This window comes from Muntiacus reevesi, chromosome 1, assembly GCF_963930625.1.
Source record: "Muntiacus reevesi chromosome 1, mMunRee1.1, whole genome shotgun sequence".
In the NCBI taxonomy this organism is placed as follows: Eukaryota; Metazoa; Chordata; class Mammalia; order Artiodactyla; family Cervidae; genus Muntiacus; species Muntiacus reevesi.
In genome coordinates this window covers 82,188,125-82,201,829 of record NC_089249.1, presented here as the reverse complement: position 1 = coordinate 82,201,829, position 13,705 = coordinate 82,188,125, and the positions used below count along the sequence as shown (strand labels likewise).

Sequence of the window (13,705 nt, the reverse complement as noted above, 5' to 3'; positions counted from 1 at the left end):
AGCCTGTTCTGGTAATGTAGCCCCACAGCACCAACCATCCTTGGTGACTCTAGGGGCACACTCAGACCTGCTGATCTCTAACTTGCTTCTGGTGTCTCCAGTCTAAGTTCAGTACAATCTTCAGAACTTTCTGCACCGGCCCCCACGCCAGCAATTTGTACATCACATTTCCGCCAGTACCAGAGAAATATAAGGAGAACAAGATCTCAAGGAACTGGGCAGCAAGAGGAGAAAGAGGCAGACAATTTCAGAACAGGGGGTGTGCAATTCCTCCTCCTCACCTCAAGGAATCAAGACTGTTTCCTACAGAATGCTATTCCTTTTGACCTTTGTCTTATTTATAGGAGGCTGTTGGGGCCATGGACTTTCTTGGTGACACTGTGATGAACCGGAGGTTGAGCACAGAGTAGGTAGGCGGGGCTTGGGGGTGGGGCCAGGCCAAAGGGCCTCTCACTTAGGAGCTTCTCCATTCTGTCAGCTCTCCCGGAACATTCAAGGCGAGACTGGCACCCAGGGCACAGCAGGTGAGGGACTGGGCAATGACAGAGGGCAGGCTTCAGGGGAGACGGTGGCAGAAGAGCTCCAGCTCTGTCAACGTGAGCTTTCCATCTTGTGGCTCTCATTTGATGGAATTCTTGAGTCTCAGCGGGGAGGCCCAGCTCAGTTTTTCCTGGAGTAAAGCAGCCTCAGAAAGACAGACATGGTTTTGGATGGGTGGGCGCGCAGGGCTGAGGGATGGCGGTGGATAAGGGCATGTGAGAGACCCCTGAGAGATGCAAGGAGATCTTAGGAGACATGGATGTAGATGTAAGGGCCAGTGAGAGAGTATGGCCAGGGGGTCACAGGGCAGCACTCAGTCAAGTGAAAACAGGAGACTGAAACACGGAGGGAGGGAGAGGACAGTGGACCAAACGTGAGATGGCAACGGAGGCAGTGGAGAGCTGGGTAACAGGAAGGCCGAGGAGGAAGGAAGGCTCACATGGAGCAATCTCCTCTTCCGGCTGCAGAGTGTGGTCCAGAAAGCCCCAGCAAAGCTGGGGGCAGAGCAAGATTCTAGGTTTCCACTGGACTGGTTCAGCTGGGGGAGAACCCCCCACCCCAGTGACACCTCCCCGGCTTCTTCAGACTCCCATTTTGGTTGGGGGACAGGGCGAGGCTGCTCCTCACTGCGGTCAGAGCCACATCCTGCAGAGGAACAGGGGAGGGGGAAGTAAGAAGCAAAACAAGCAGAACCACCATAGGCACGACCATGGGGAGAGCGCTCCGGGACACAGGCACTCATGTGCCGCCAACAGGGCCTCAGTGCAGCCCCGGCAGAGGACCTGAGCCCTCTGGGGCAGTCTTGAGGTGCTTCTTTCTCATGCTTCCTCAGCGTGCTTCCACCTCATTGACAGCATTCCACGGGAGGAGGCTTCTTCAGATTGTGTGATTCTAGGCCCACTTTTATCATTTGCCAGTGATTTAGCCAAATTGCTTAATTGTTCTTAGTTTCATTTTCCTCATTGCAAATTGGGGATACCTACCTTACAAAGGGTTGGAAGACTGAGATAATTCACATGAAGCATTGCCATACAGTAGGTTCTCAATAAATGTTAATTATTATTATTATTTTTTAATCAGGACTCCAGGGACCCCTATATTTCTCATTGTCTCTAAAGGCAGTATAGCACACTAGCTGACATAGGCTTTTAGAGTCAGAAAAATAGTTGTGTTTGACCTTAGGTAAATTATTTAATGTAAGCTTAAGTATTCTCAGCTGTAAAACAAAAATAGTAATACCTACACTTCACAGTGTAGGTGCAGTACCCAGTCAGTGTCCAGAAAGGGCAGCTGTGAGAGCTATCTGCCAGGTAAGCTTTATCTTCCCTACTGTAGGAGCAACAACCCACTTCCCTTGAGGTCTTGGCTGTGGTGGGCTAGCTTGGGGTATGCCCTCATCCCTCCAGCTAAAGCTCCTATGGCTCTGCTGGCCTGTTTTAGAGATCATGATGTCCTACAGTCCTAAAGGGAAAAATGGGAACAAAGTGTTGAGGACTGAGGGGGCCCAGGGGGAAAGAGATGACCAACAGAGATGATGATGAGACAGAAACCAAAGAGACAGAAAGGGGAAAAGCTATGTCACTCTTGCTAAGGAAGCCTATGGCCTCTCTTCTAGTGACTGATCACATAACCCCCCCCCCCCACCCCCATCCCCGCACCCTGATCCTTCCCTAGGAACCATGGAGTCCTTCAGTTCAAAGAGTCTGGCGCTACAGGCAGAGAAGAAGTTACTGAGTAAGATGGCAGGGCGGTCTGTCGCTCACCTCTTCGTGGATGAGACGAGCAGCGAGGTGCTAGATGAGCTCTACCGTGTGTCCAAAGAATACACACGCAGCAGGCCCCAGGCCCAGCGGGTTATCAAGGACCTGATCAAGGTGGCGGTCAAGGTGGCTGTGCTGCACCGCAGTGGCTGCTTCAACCCCAGCGAGCTGGCCCTGGCAACCCGCTTTCGCCAGAAGCTGCGACAGGGCGCCATGACGGCACTCAGCTTCGGAGAGGTGGACTTCACCTTTGAGGCCGCCGTGCTGGCCAGCCTGCTGACCGAGTGCCGGGACATGCTGCTGGAGCTGGTGGAGCGCCACCTCACACCCAAGTCCCATGGCCGCATCCGCCACGTGTTCGATCACTTCTCTGACGCCGGCCTGCTCACGGCCCTCTACGGGCCTGATTACACCCAGCACCTGGGCAAGATCTGTGACGGGCTGAGGAAGCTGCTGGACGAGGGCAAGCTCTGAGAGCCGCAGCCCCGGCGCGCTCCTTCTGGCCAGAATGGCCGACTGAGAAAACTACACATACCAGGCTTCTAACCCTGCGCCTCTGCACTAATGCTTTTCAATCCTCAGGCTTCAGTCTTTCCCGTGAGTGCGTGTGACTCTGAGACTACCCCACCCCCAAACTCCTGGTGGAGAAGAAGCAATGCTGAGGGTTGAGGCCTCTCTTCCCACTCCAGCCCCAAGACCGGAAACAAAGCTGCCTGAAAAAGACGAAGTGAAACTTGGATCTCTGTTTTCCCCGCAAAGGGCCTTTCAAACAGGGAAGCCCCCTCACCTCAGAATCAGGGTAAGAGGGCACAGCCCAGCTAATTCTTCTGGGGACACTAAAGACAGCTGGGGGGAAGGGGACCCTGAGAGACATACTAGACCTTCAGATCTCGGCAGAGTCTGGAGGGATCCCAGAGGCTCTGCTCCAGAGGGCAGGAAGAAGGGGCTAGGGCAGGGAAGAGTCTCACAGAGGAAATAAATCTATTAAAACATGCACAGGGCTCAATGTTTAATCTCTCCAGCTTCTTACATCTTATGACCATCACAGAGGAAGAGGTATATAAACACCACTCATCTCACCTCTCACCATTTCCATACAAGAGACTGAGGCATATTTCCAACATCATTAGGGTTTCCTTGCCTACTTCTTCTGTTTAAGACACTCAAAAAAACTATACCACAGACCAGTGCTACAAATTGCAAATAAATACGTAGTGAGGAGCAAGGCATAGGTCAATAGGCTCTGGTAGGGAGAGGGTATAACAAAGAGGCTCCCATGGCAAAAAGATTCCCACAACTGTCTTCCTCTTCAAACTCCAAGTCAATTCTTTTTCCATCCCTTAGTCTCACACAGGCTGAAGAGAGGAGCAGATCAGAGGGGTGAACTGGTGGCATGGAGGGTTCCGGACCCTACATTGCTGTGTTTTTTTTTTTCTCAGAGCAAGAGTTGTGAAAAAGTTACAGTGACCTGATTAGTCAAGACTAAGCCCAGATTCTTTCATTTGAGATTGGGGGCAAGACCCGGCACAGTCTGCCACTCCCTGCAGCAGGGCTAGATCACTGATGGCCCATGCTCAATAACATGGTTGGCTAAGAAGGTGGGGAAAGTGGACTAGAAATCACTGGCTCACTGTTCCTGGGTTCCCCTCATCCCAGGGCTAGAGAAATTCCATTTTTCAGCTAAGGGTGGGAAACAATAAGGTACAGCAAATAAATATTACTTCAATATAGCACCAAATAAATTAGGTAACAGAGTTGGAGATGGGGAGGAAGTTAGGGGCTAGGGGAGTCCCTGCCTCCCTTGGCTCTAAGGCCAAGGAATCATGAAAGGGACGGGAAGGGCAGCAGGGATGTAAAAAGACCTTTTGAGTCTAAAGACCAATTCTAGACTCAGCCCAAGAACAGAGAAGGGGTCTGTTTCCCATCCCCTACCCTTGCCAATAGAACTGCTCCAGGCCAAGGAACTCTTGCCGGACAAGGAGGCTGGGGAGATGGCAGGAGTGTGGGGAGGTAGGCTGGGAAGCCATGTTCCTGAGCCTCACCTCCAGCTCCTCTCTCCCTCACGATACTCCTTCAGCATCTGGCTTCTCTCAATCCATTCTGGGGACCTCAGAGTTTGAAGATTTCATCTTCCTGGTCCCGAAGTGTCCGGGTCCGAGAGGTCTGGGTCAGTGGCACAGGACCTAGGACTGCTCGTTGCTGCATCCGAGGAGAGCTCAGGTGAAGACTTGAATCCTCCCCAGGTATCCTGCAGGCGAGGAAAAGGGGGAAAGAGCAACAGATCAAGGGAAGAAACTGAGGTGGGCTGAGCGAAGAAGTAAGTGGGAAGCTGTCTTCCTCTAATGTACATGAACTGGTTGCTTTACGATGTAGCCCAACACCCTATGGGTAAATCCTAACCCTAACGTTCCTTCATGGATCATCAGAGCAGAATGAACAGCCAACTGTTTCCCTCTACTGGGAACTCAGAATCATTTTCCAGTGCCTCCACGCATTCCAACAGCCATGGGCTCTGCGAATTGTCTTGGGGCCACCTGAGGAAAAGGCTTCACCTTACTTCTACTGACACTGGGCTTACTTTGTGTCTGATCAGGTAAGGTTGGGGGAACAGGGAAATTTATGGAGGGACTTAAAAGGACCCATTCAAGACTCACCCACTTTCCCCCTTTTTCAGCTTCTGGGTAGCAGCCTTCTTTGACAGGCTGATCTGTGAATCAAGCTTCTTAAGGAAATCGGAGGCAGAAAGGTCATGTATGGGGGGCTCCTGGCCAGGTGTGGGAAGGACTTCACCATTGGCATGTCCTAAACCTCTTTCTCGTTTCTTCCTCTCAGCTGAGTGTGGTCGAACTTCATCCTTACTTGGCTGTACTGCTTCTTCTCCATCCTTCTCTTCCTCAGAATCCAAACCATTGAACAGGTCTCTGGGCTCTGTCAGGATGGGGATGTAGAGGGTTTTCTTCAGGAAGATGGAGTCATTAGTATAAAGGCGGTTTGCACGCTTAATCTGTTCCATCTTTAAAAAAAAGTCACCACAATTAATGACAGTAATAACAATCCACCTTATATTTGTACAGCATCTCATGCCTTTTATTTTTTATTTTTTTCATCTCATGCCTTTTAAAGTGATTGTTAAGAGTCTTATCTGGCCCTATAACAACCAAGATTATAAAGGGTTGATATCCCTATTTTATTGATCAGTAGTTTTTCACACTTTTTGGTTTTAGGGCCCCTTTACATTTTAAAAAATTATTGAGGAAAAAAGCTTTTACTTATGTTAATCACATCTAACAATATTTATTATAAATTAAAACTTTAAAAATTTAAAACACTGTTATATGTTAACATAAATATTTTAATGGAAAATAATATATTTTCTAAAACAAAAATAATGAACATGTAGCAAGAACAGAAGCACTGTTTTACATTTCTGTAAATCACTTGCATGTCTGATTTAATTGAAGACAACAGGCTTCTCATATCTGCCTTTACAAGCATCTGCTCCAGTATCACAGGTCACATGGCTTCTGGAAAACACAGTGTGCACCCATGAAAATAAAAAAGACATATAAAGTCTTGCTATTATTACTATGAAAATAGTTTTGACCTTGTGGATCCCTAAAGAGTCTTAGGGACCCCTAGATTTTGAAACTACTGTAAAGATGAAGGAACTCACTTTGAAACTAACTAGATTCTGATGCCTTTCTAGCTCTTGGCTCAAAGGTGGTGGAGCAATGTGCCATAAAGATGAAGGAGCTGAGGCTCAGAGAGGTTAAGTTATTTGCCTAGCAAGCTAGTGATAGAGCTAGAATTCTGGACCTTTTTACTCCTCCCAGGAATGCTTATCTTATTTATTTTGGCCATTTTGCGAGACACGTGGGCTCTTAGTTCCCCGACCAAGGCTGGAACCCATGCCCCCTGTAGTGGTTAAGGCCCCCTTAACCACTGTGCCTCCAAGCAAGTCCCAGTGGATTAATTAACAAATATTATTAATATTATAATATTAATAATTTCACCGATCAAGTATTTATTTAGTGCCTACTTTATTCATCACTAAACACAGTGGCTGGCATCACCATCTATATCTACCTGCCTCCCAAGGTAGAAATATCACTGTCATCCTTAACTCACACTTCTCTTTCACCATCTATACCCAAGAAGTCAACAAAAATGCTGCAAAAAACTCTCTCATCTCTGGTCTCAGCTTCTGCCATTGACTTCACATTGCCAACAGACTCAATATGTCTCATTTGGGCATTGTTAAGTTTTTTAACTGGTCTTCCTCCCTCCGTTTCAACTTATCTTCTACTCTGCTGACATATATCTTTAAAAAAAAAACTTAACCTGATCAATCCACTACCTTGCTTATGAACTGGGTCAGAGATAAAATCCAAATTACCATTCAAGGGCATCCTCAATCTTGCCTTCATAGGAAGTCCAGTCACACCTCCCTTCTTCTGCCACTTACACCTTTTGCCATCCTTTTTATTTTTCTTCCAAAATTTCATGATCTTTCACACTTTTGTGGCTTTATCTGCCTGGAACGCTTCACCACTGCTCCCTTCTTGGCCTGGAAAACTTCTCAACAACTACCATTCCCTTTGTGTTATCTTCTTCAGGGATCCCAATGCATACTGTAAATATTGCCATAATAATACCTATCTTATTATATTATACTGTTAGGCATATTTGTCCTGCGCAAATTGTGAGTCATTTAAGGGCAAGACTGGTGACTTGCTGTCTCTGTATCCCTAAGATTCTCCTCAACATCGCACAAACTTGGCACACAGCAGAGGCTCATTAATGCTTTATGAGTAAAGAAACTAGATAATAAAATATAGAAACCACAGACACAGTATATCAGTATTTTATTACCCGAGGCCAGGCAGCCAGTTTTACTAAAAATTCATCCCATAAAGGCACCAGTTTGGGAGATCATAATTCTTATAACTGTCCAATATCAAAGCTGTTTCCACTCTAGGCCAAGACTACTAAAATAAACTTGACTAATAAAATCTTATGCTATAATGAGTTTAAAAATAAAATCGGATTGATCTGAACAGTAAAAGCAGTTAAAAGCGGCTTGCAGTTTTATACTTTTACTTTGCCAAGTACTTTGATGCTATTCATTTTATTTTGCCTAGATAATATCCTAGGTCCCTTCTAGTTCCAAGACGATATGAATTAATTTGTAAATTTTCTGTTGCTTTTATTACTTCCCAGAAGTACCATATATGGGACATTGTTCCTCTGCCTTTGAGCCAAGAGCTAGAAGGTCGTTAGAATCTAGTTAGTTTAATAGACCAGTTCAAAGTGAGGATTTTATTTTTTTGGCCATGCAACACAGCATGTGGGCTCTTAGTTCCAGACCAGGGATTGAACCCATGCCTCCTCAGTGGAAGCCCAGAGTCTTAACCACTGGACCACCACGGAAGTCCCATGAAATGAGGATTTCAGAACAAGACAACTTGGTCTGAATCCTAGCTCTAACAATTAGACTAGTTGTATACAGTCTATAGCAAGTTATCTCTCAAAGCTTTAGTCTCCTTATCATTAAAAATTTATTTTTATTGAAGTATAATTGACTTACAGTATTATATTAGTTTCAGATGTACCACATAGTGATATTTCTTATCTTTAAATGGAAATGGTCACATCTACCTCATAAAGTTTTATGGATATAATATGAGATAATAGAGCTTGGCATATACTAAGTGTTCCTTAAATGACAGGTAGGTAATAAATTAGGTAATTTATTTACCTAAGTTTTTTATTTTTTATTCTCATTGTACAAATGATGAGGAAACTGAGGCCCCAGACAGTAAAGTGATTGACTATCCAGTCACTCAGCTAGTAAGCAGCAGAATGAAACCAGAACCTAGAACTTTTCTTTACTACTACAGAGCTTTTCTGTACTCAGAAAGATACAGGGCAGTAAGAAAACCTCTCAAACAATAATTGTTGATTCACTAGTAGCAGTTTCCTTCATTGCACAGCATCTGAGCCTCTGCTGGGATGAAAGGACTGCACAGTACTTTCAAATCCATTTCCTTTATTTAGGCCATCCCTCTACTTAAATGTTCACTTTACTATACTCCCTGTCTCCAGTATGGAAATTTTAGCCAGACTTTCATTCATTCAAAAAACATCTATTAAACTTCTATGTGCTGGGGATTATGTTAGGCTCTGCTGCTGCTGCTAAGTCGCTTCAGTCGTTGGCTGACTCTGTGTGACCCCATAGACGGCAGCCCACCAGGCTCCCCCATTCCTGGGATTCTACAGGCAAGAACACTGGAATGGGTTGCCATTTCCTTCTCCAATGCATGAAAGTGAAAAGTGAAAGTGAAGTTGCTCAGTCATATCCAACTCTTAGCGACCCCATGGACTGCAGCCTACCAGGCTCCTTCATCCATGGGGTTCTCCAGGCAAGGGAACTGGAGTGGGGTGCCATTGCCTTCTCCATGTCAGGCTCTAGAGATATAAAATTGAAAAGAAATAGTTCTGTCCCTTAGAATGCAAGCTATTGGAAAGATAAAGATGTAAAGGGTGCAGATCACTGGATTACATAGGTTTATAGAGAGGAGCATAGAGAAAGGAATCTCCAAGTCTTTGAAAGCACACTGTGATGATTCCCTTAAAGTCTGCACTAATGTCCCCTTCCAAATAAAAACCAATCTTCTTTCCTGACTTCCCACTCTTTGTTAACATCTCTACAAACTCACCATGTTCTGTCACCTACAATCATTATTTGTGTCCCTGCCCACTTCTCATTAGACTGTAAATTACATGAGAGCAGCAACTACACATTTATGTTTCTATCTCCCAAGATGGTTACCACAATGCTTTGAACATACCAAGCAGAAAAACGTTGCCTAAATTCAACAAGATATAGGGGAAGACCCTTATCAACTTTAAAGCAATGTATTTTTACTCCTACTAAATATACCCTATGCATGAGCTGAAATGCTTGGCATAGACAGCACCTGTTTTGTACCACAGAGACCACCTTCCTCCTTCTTGAAAAGAAGAGGGCAGGGCATTGAGGAGGAGAAAAGAACAAGAGGAGACAGCACTTAAGGAACCTCAGACTAAAAACTAGCTTTGCATTGTTTGCTGTGAATGTTTAGTCATTCTCAATTAAAATATTTCTATGTAGTTAACAGTACAGGCTTTGGAATCAGACAGACCTGTTTGAATTTTCACATCAACACGTATTAGTTATTTGACTTTGGTCAAACTAGTTAACCAATCTAAGTCTCAGTTTCTTCATCTGTAAAAGGGGCACAATCATTATATGCTTGATAGGGATGTGAGGATAAAATGGGCAAATGGATGCAAAGTCTTTAGTACAGTGACTGGCCTAATAAATAAATGCTGCTCCTCTCCGTTGGGATAATGGGACAGGATTTGTCCCCACCAGACAGTGCAACACTGAGATGGGAAAACAAAAAGATAAAGGTGGACCAAACCTTTATCACAATCAATTTATCACAATTAGTTAATATAAACACAATTAAAAACATTTCAGGGGAAGTTGCCTAGAGGGCCATACACTCTCATGAGGAATAAACCTCTTCTAAGTGGGTGTCAGCGTCCTAATCCTGGAAGACTCACCGTCACCCCGTATTTGAGTGCTAGTCCAGCCAGGGTGTCTCCGGGCGCCAACGGATGCTCCAGGCGTCTTTCCCTCACCGGGGAGCAGGCAGACTGCACCAGGCTTCCATAAGAACGAGCCCGGCTCCCTTGAAGCAGTCCTGACCCCCCGAGGGGGGCCTGTCTAGAGGGAGAAGCCATCTCCTTACCCTGCGGACAACTGAGGTTACAACTACGGGAGACCCGGCCAAGTGACCGATAGTGACGGGCTCGCGGTCCGAGAATGGGTATCTTACAGGATCCTTCTCCCCTTCAGTCTTCCCTAAGTCTCCCCGCCTCCCCCGGCGACACGCGACCTGTCAGCCCGAGCTTCTCCTCCCTCCAAGTCCCCTTCCCACAAATCTGTACTCCGACTGTTCAGTCCCTACCTGAGTCTTTCCTAAGCACCCCTCCGACTTTCGATTCCCCACAACAGCTCGCGACGTTGACCCCTGACCTTTGAACTCTATCAGCCTCCTTAACTCGCAACTCAATTTTCCCCTACGTCTGACAGCCCGACCTCCTGGATCCCCAATACCCCGACTCCGCCCCGTGCCGGGGTTGGCCCTCTAGGGTCAGGAACAGATCAGGCCCACCCTATGTGGGCTGTGGCTGCAGGCGAAGGGCGTGACAATAGCGACAGTCTGTAGCACTCTTCCCCCTTCAGAGATCCTCAAAGGTACTCTCCAAACTAAATCAGTGACACCCTCGAATTCGGGCTCCACATTTAGGTTCTTGTCGTTCCAAACGCCTCGAATCTGCCAAGACGAAAGGGCCTGGATCCAGCCCGGCGGCAAGCTCTTTGAAAAAAGACTTCATTTCCCAAAAGGCCCCGCGCCGGTGAGGTCGCAGGGCACCATAGGAAATGCAGTCCCCCTCGGTCGACTAGAAGCTGGCTTCCGGGATCGCGCGGTGCATTCGTGGAAGCACATCCCCGGAAGTCAGGGGGCCAGCCGGAAAGAGACCGGAAGGAACGGAGACGTCTCACTCCCGCTACGGTGGCCTGAAAGGAGTGGCGAAGGCGGCTGGATAGAGTTTAAGATTTCTGGGGCTCACAGTCGTGATGTCTTTCAAGAGGGAAGGAGACGATTGGAGTCAACTCAATGTGCTCAAAGTAGGCGGAGAAGACTGCGTCCGAAGCAGCTTCACCTGCCCTCTGAAGGCCGTAAAGGAGCTGTTTTGTTGCTGGGGCAACAACTGGGGGGCGGGGCGGAGGGAACCAAAAGACTAGAGATGGTGGTGACCCCTTCCTCGCCGCAGATGTGTGTTCTTCCGTGGTCTTTATTCCCTTTGAGTCCTCGTCTCTATCATTTCCCTTTTATCCCTCCCTCATATCCAGCTGATCCCGTCCGGACTTCTTCCCCTGTCCCCTGCAGAAACGAAGAGTCGGGGACCTGCTTGCCAGTTACATCCCAGAGGATGAGGCGCTGATGCTACGGGATGGACGGTGAGAACGAGGAGTGGATCAAGTTTAAGGGTTTTGAAGTTAGAGACTCAAGAACTTTTGTTATTAAGGAGGAGAGCAGGAGTATCTAGGATTCTTTGGCTGGGAGTGAGTGACAGGGATGTGGGTGATGGAGACTGAGAGACTTGGGAGTTGGACTTTGGAAATGAATGCTTGGACGGGGTGGGACCTATGACCAAGACTCCACTCCCCAGGGAGCAATGATCTTTCCTCCTCCCCAGCTTTGCTTGTGCCATCTGTCCCCACCGGCCTGTCCTGGACACTCTGGCCATGCTGACTGCCCACCGTGCAGGCAAAAAGCATCTGTCCAGTAAGTTTGGGAAGACAGTCGATACAGAGTAAACCCTTAAAATCTCTTCACACCACCCTTGGTGCTCTGCTTTTAATCCTCTTCGCCTTTCTCCTCAGGCCTGCAGCTTTTCTATGGCAAGAAGCCGCCAGGAAAGGGCACAGAACAGAATCCAAGACAGCATAATGAACTCAGGAGAGAAGAGACCACAGCAGAGGTAATCAGAGGGGCAAAGTTGTGTTCCAGGCAGGACTGTGCTGCACACCTGAGGCTTGAAGGACTTTGGCTTGTTTCTGGCTCTGAAGGCTCTGACTCTGTCTCTGGTCTCCATGCCAGGCTCCTCTCTTAACCCAGACTCGACTTATCACTCAGAGTGCTCTGCACAGAGCTCCTCACTATAACAGTTGCTGCCGCCGAAAGTACAGGTCAGTGGGATGGGAAAGCCAGAGGTAGGGAGGGACAAGAGATAAGTAGCTCTAAAGTGATTATTTTCCTAATTGTAATCTGAGAAATACTAAGTGTTCTGGGGGTGTTAACTTGTATTTCAGGAAAAAGATTTTTGTAACTAAAAAGTTTGGGAGGTGCTGCTTTGTAATCTTATTTGATTGAAAATAGTGTATTTTAAGGGTTCTACAAAATCTTAAGATAAAAATTTTAAAAATCCTTAAAAGATTAATTTAGCCTTTCCAAAATTTACTGGATTCCAAAATTCTTCTTATGCAGAACACTTACTAATATCTTGAGGAACACAGAACTGGGAAGCACTTCTATAAGGAGTTGGGAGTCACAGATTAGGCCCTTTCCTTTACCGCTTTTACAGACTTTGATTCTTCTCTGTCCAGACCAGAAGCCGCTCGTCCCTCTGTCTCTCGTCCCCCTTTGCCACCCCCAGAGATTGAACCCCAAGGAGGGAAGATCAATAGAGAACCTGAGCCTGAGGCTGGTTCACAGACCAAGGAGTCAGCCACTGTTTCATCCCCTGCACCTATGAGTCCCACAAGAAGACGGGCCCTGGATCATTATCTCACCCTTCGAAGGTGAGTATGCAGAATTTTTCCTGTTTTTCCCTTTGCTCTCTGACCCTCCTTGTTTCAGATCTTCTCAAGTGTTTTTACTTATCCCCATGGGGCTTCCCAGGTGGCACAGTGGTAAAGAAACCACCTGCCAATGCAGGAGATGCATTCGATTTCTGGGTCAGGAAGATCCCCTGGAGGAGGGCATGGCAACCCACTCCAGTATTCTTACCTGGAGAATCCTGGTGGACTACACTCCACAGGGTCACAGAGTCGGTTCCTACTGAAGCAACTTAGCACACATGCATGCATGCACAGACTCCTTACATATGTAACTTTTTCCCAGATAGTTCAGGAAATTAATTAATTAGATAGAAAGAACTATTGGGGTTTCCCAGGAGGCTCAGCAGTAAAGAATCCTCCTGTAGTGCACAAGAGGCAGGTTCGACCCCTGAGTTGGGAAGATTCCCCTGGAGAAGGAAATGGCAACCCATTCTAGTATTCTTGCCTGGGAAATCCCATGGACATAGGAGCCTGGCAGGCTACAGTCCATGGGATTGCAGAGTCGGACGTGACAGAGCACTCGCACACACGCTTTTATTAATTTAATAAACTTCCTTTCCTGACCAGTTCTGTTTTCTGATGTTTCCAGCTCTGGATGGATCCCAGATGGACGAGGTCGATGGGTAAAAGATGAAAATGTTGAGTTTGACTCTGATGAGGAGGAACCCCCTGATCTCCCCTTGGACTGACATCCTCTTTCCCCATTCATTTCACAAATAAACTACAGCAAGCGCTGGGAGCCCAGCTTTCTTTGAGTCTGGTTCCTTGTTTCAGGATTTCAGATCTGTTCATTCTCAGCCCAGCCAATTCTTCTCTGCAAGGTACACAGCTCCCCACACTTCTAACCCCTCCCCCACCTTCTCCAAAAGTCATGCCAAGCGTCAGCTGCATGCAGCCTGGTGCCCTATTAATAAGTCTGTCAGAAGGAGGTTTTTGCCCTTCATGT

The 13,705-nt window shown here is 46.9% G+C and overlaps 3 protein-coding genes across 7 annotated transcripts; 2 read left to right on the top strand and 1 right to left on the bottom strand.

Annotated features, from left to right (window-relative positions):
- Positions 1-459: 459 nt before the first annotated feature.
- On the top strand, positions 460-2,940 carry TNFAIP8L2 (TNF alpha induced protein 8 like 2). Of its 3 annotated transcripts, XM_065904504.1 has the most exons (3): positions 482-524; positions 1,793-1,850; positions 2,215-2,940. In XM_065904504.1, the coding sequence occupies exon 3, from the start codon at positions 2,220-2,222 to the stop codon at positions 2,772-2,774; it is 555 nt and encodes a 184-aa protein (XP_065760576.1). In that variant the 5' UTR covers positions 482-524; positions 1,793-1,850; positions 2,215-2,219; the 3' UTR covers positions 2,775-2,940. The 3 variants fall into 3 exon arrangements, with proteins under 3 accessions (XP_065760566.1, XP_065760576.1, XP_065760582.1); XM_065904494.1 differs by lacking the exon at positions 1,793-1,850 and having other exon boundaries at positions 460-524; XM_065904510.1 differs by lacking the exon at positions 1,793-1,850 and having other exon boundaries at positions 512-596.
- A 448-nt stretch (positions 2,941-3,388) lies between these two features.
- LYSMD1 (LysM domain containing 1) lies at positions 3,389-10,735 on the bottom strand. The gene is made up of 3 exons (XM_065904479.1): positions 9,912-10,735; positions 4,955-5,313; positions 3,389-4,548 (listed from the first exon to the last, which is right to left on the bottom strand). The coding sequence occupies exons 1-3, from the start codon at positions 10,089-10,091 to the stop codon at positions 4,410-4,412; spliced, it is 678 nt and encodes a 225-aa protein (XP_065760551.1). The 5' UTR covers positions 10,092-10,735; the 3' UTR covers positions 3,389-4,409.
- A 152-nt stretch (positions 10,736-10,887) lies between these two features.
- SCNM1 (sodium channel modifier 1) lies at positions 10,888-13,503 on the top strand. 3 transcript variants are annotated; one of them, XM_065927043.1, is made up of 7 exons: positions 10,888-11,043; positions 11,306-11,376; positions 11,616-11,704; positions 11,803-11,900; positions 12,020-12,108; positions 12,526-12,720; positions 13,349-13,503. In XM_065927043.1, the coding sequence occupies exons 1-7, from the start codon at positions 10,993-10,995 to the stop codon at positions 13,446-13,448; spliced, it is 693 nt and encodes a 230-aa protein (XP_065783115.1). In that variant the 5' UTR covers positions 10,888-10,992; the 3' UTR covers positions 13,449-13,503. The 3 variants fall into 3 exon arrangements, with proteins under 3 accessions (XP_065783115.1, XP_065783114.1, XP_065783116.1); XM_065927042.1 differs by having other exon boundaries at positions 10,888-11,094; XM_065927044.1 differs by having other exon boundaries at positions 10,904-11,043; positions 11,269-11,376.
- The last annotated feature ends 202 nt before the right edge of the window (positions 13,504-13,705 follow it).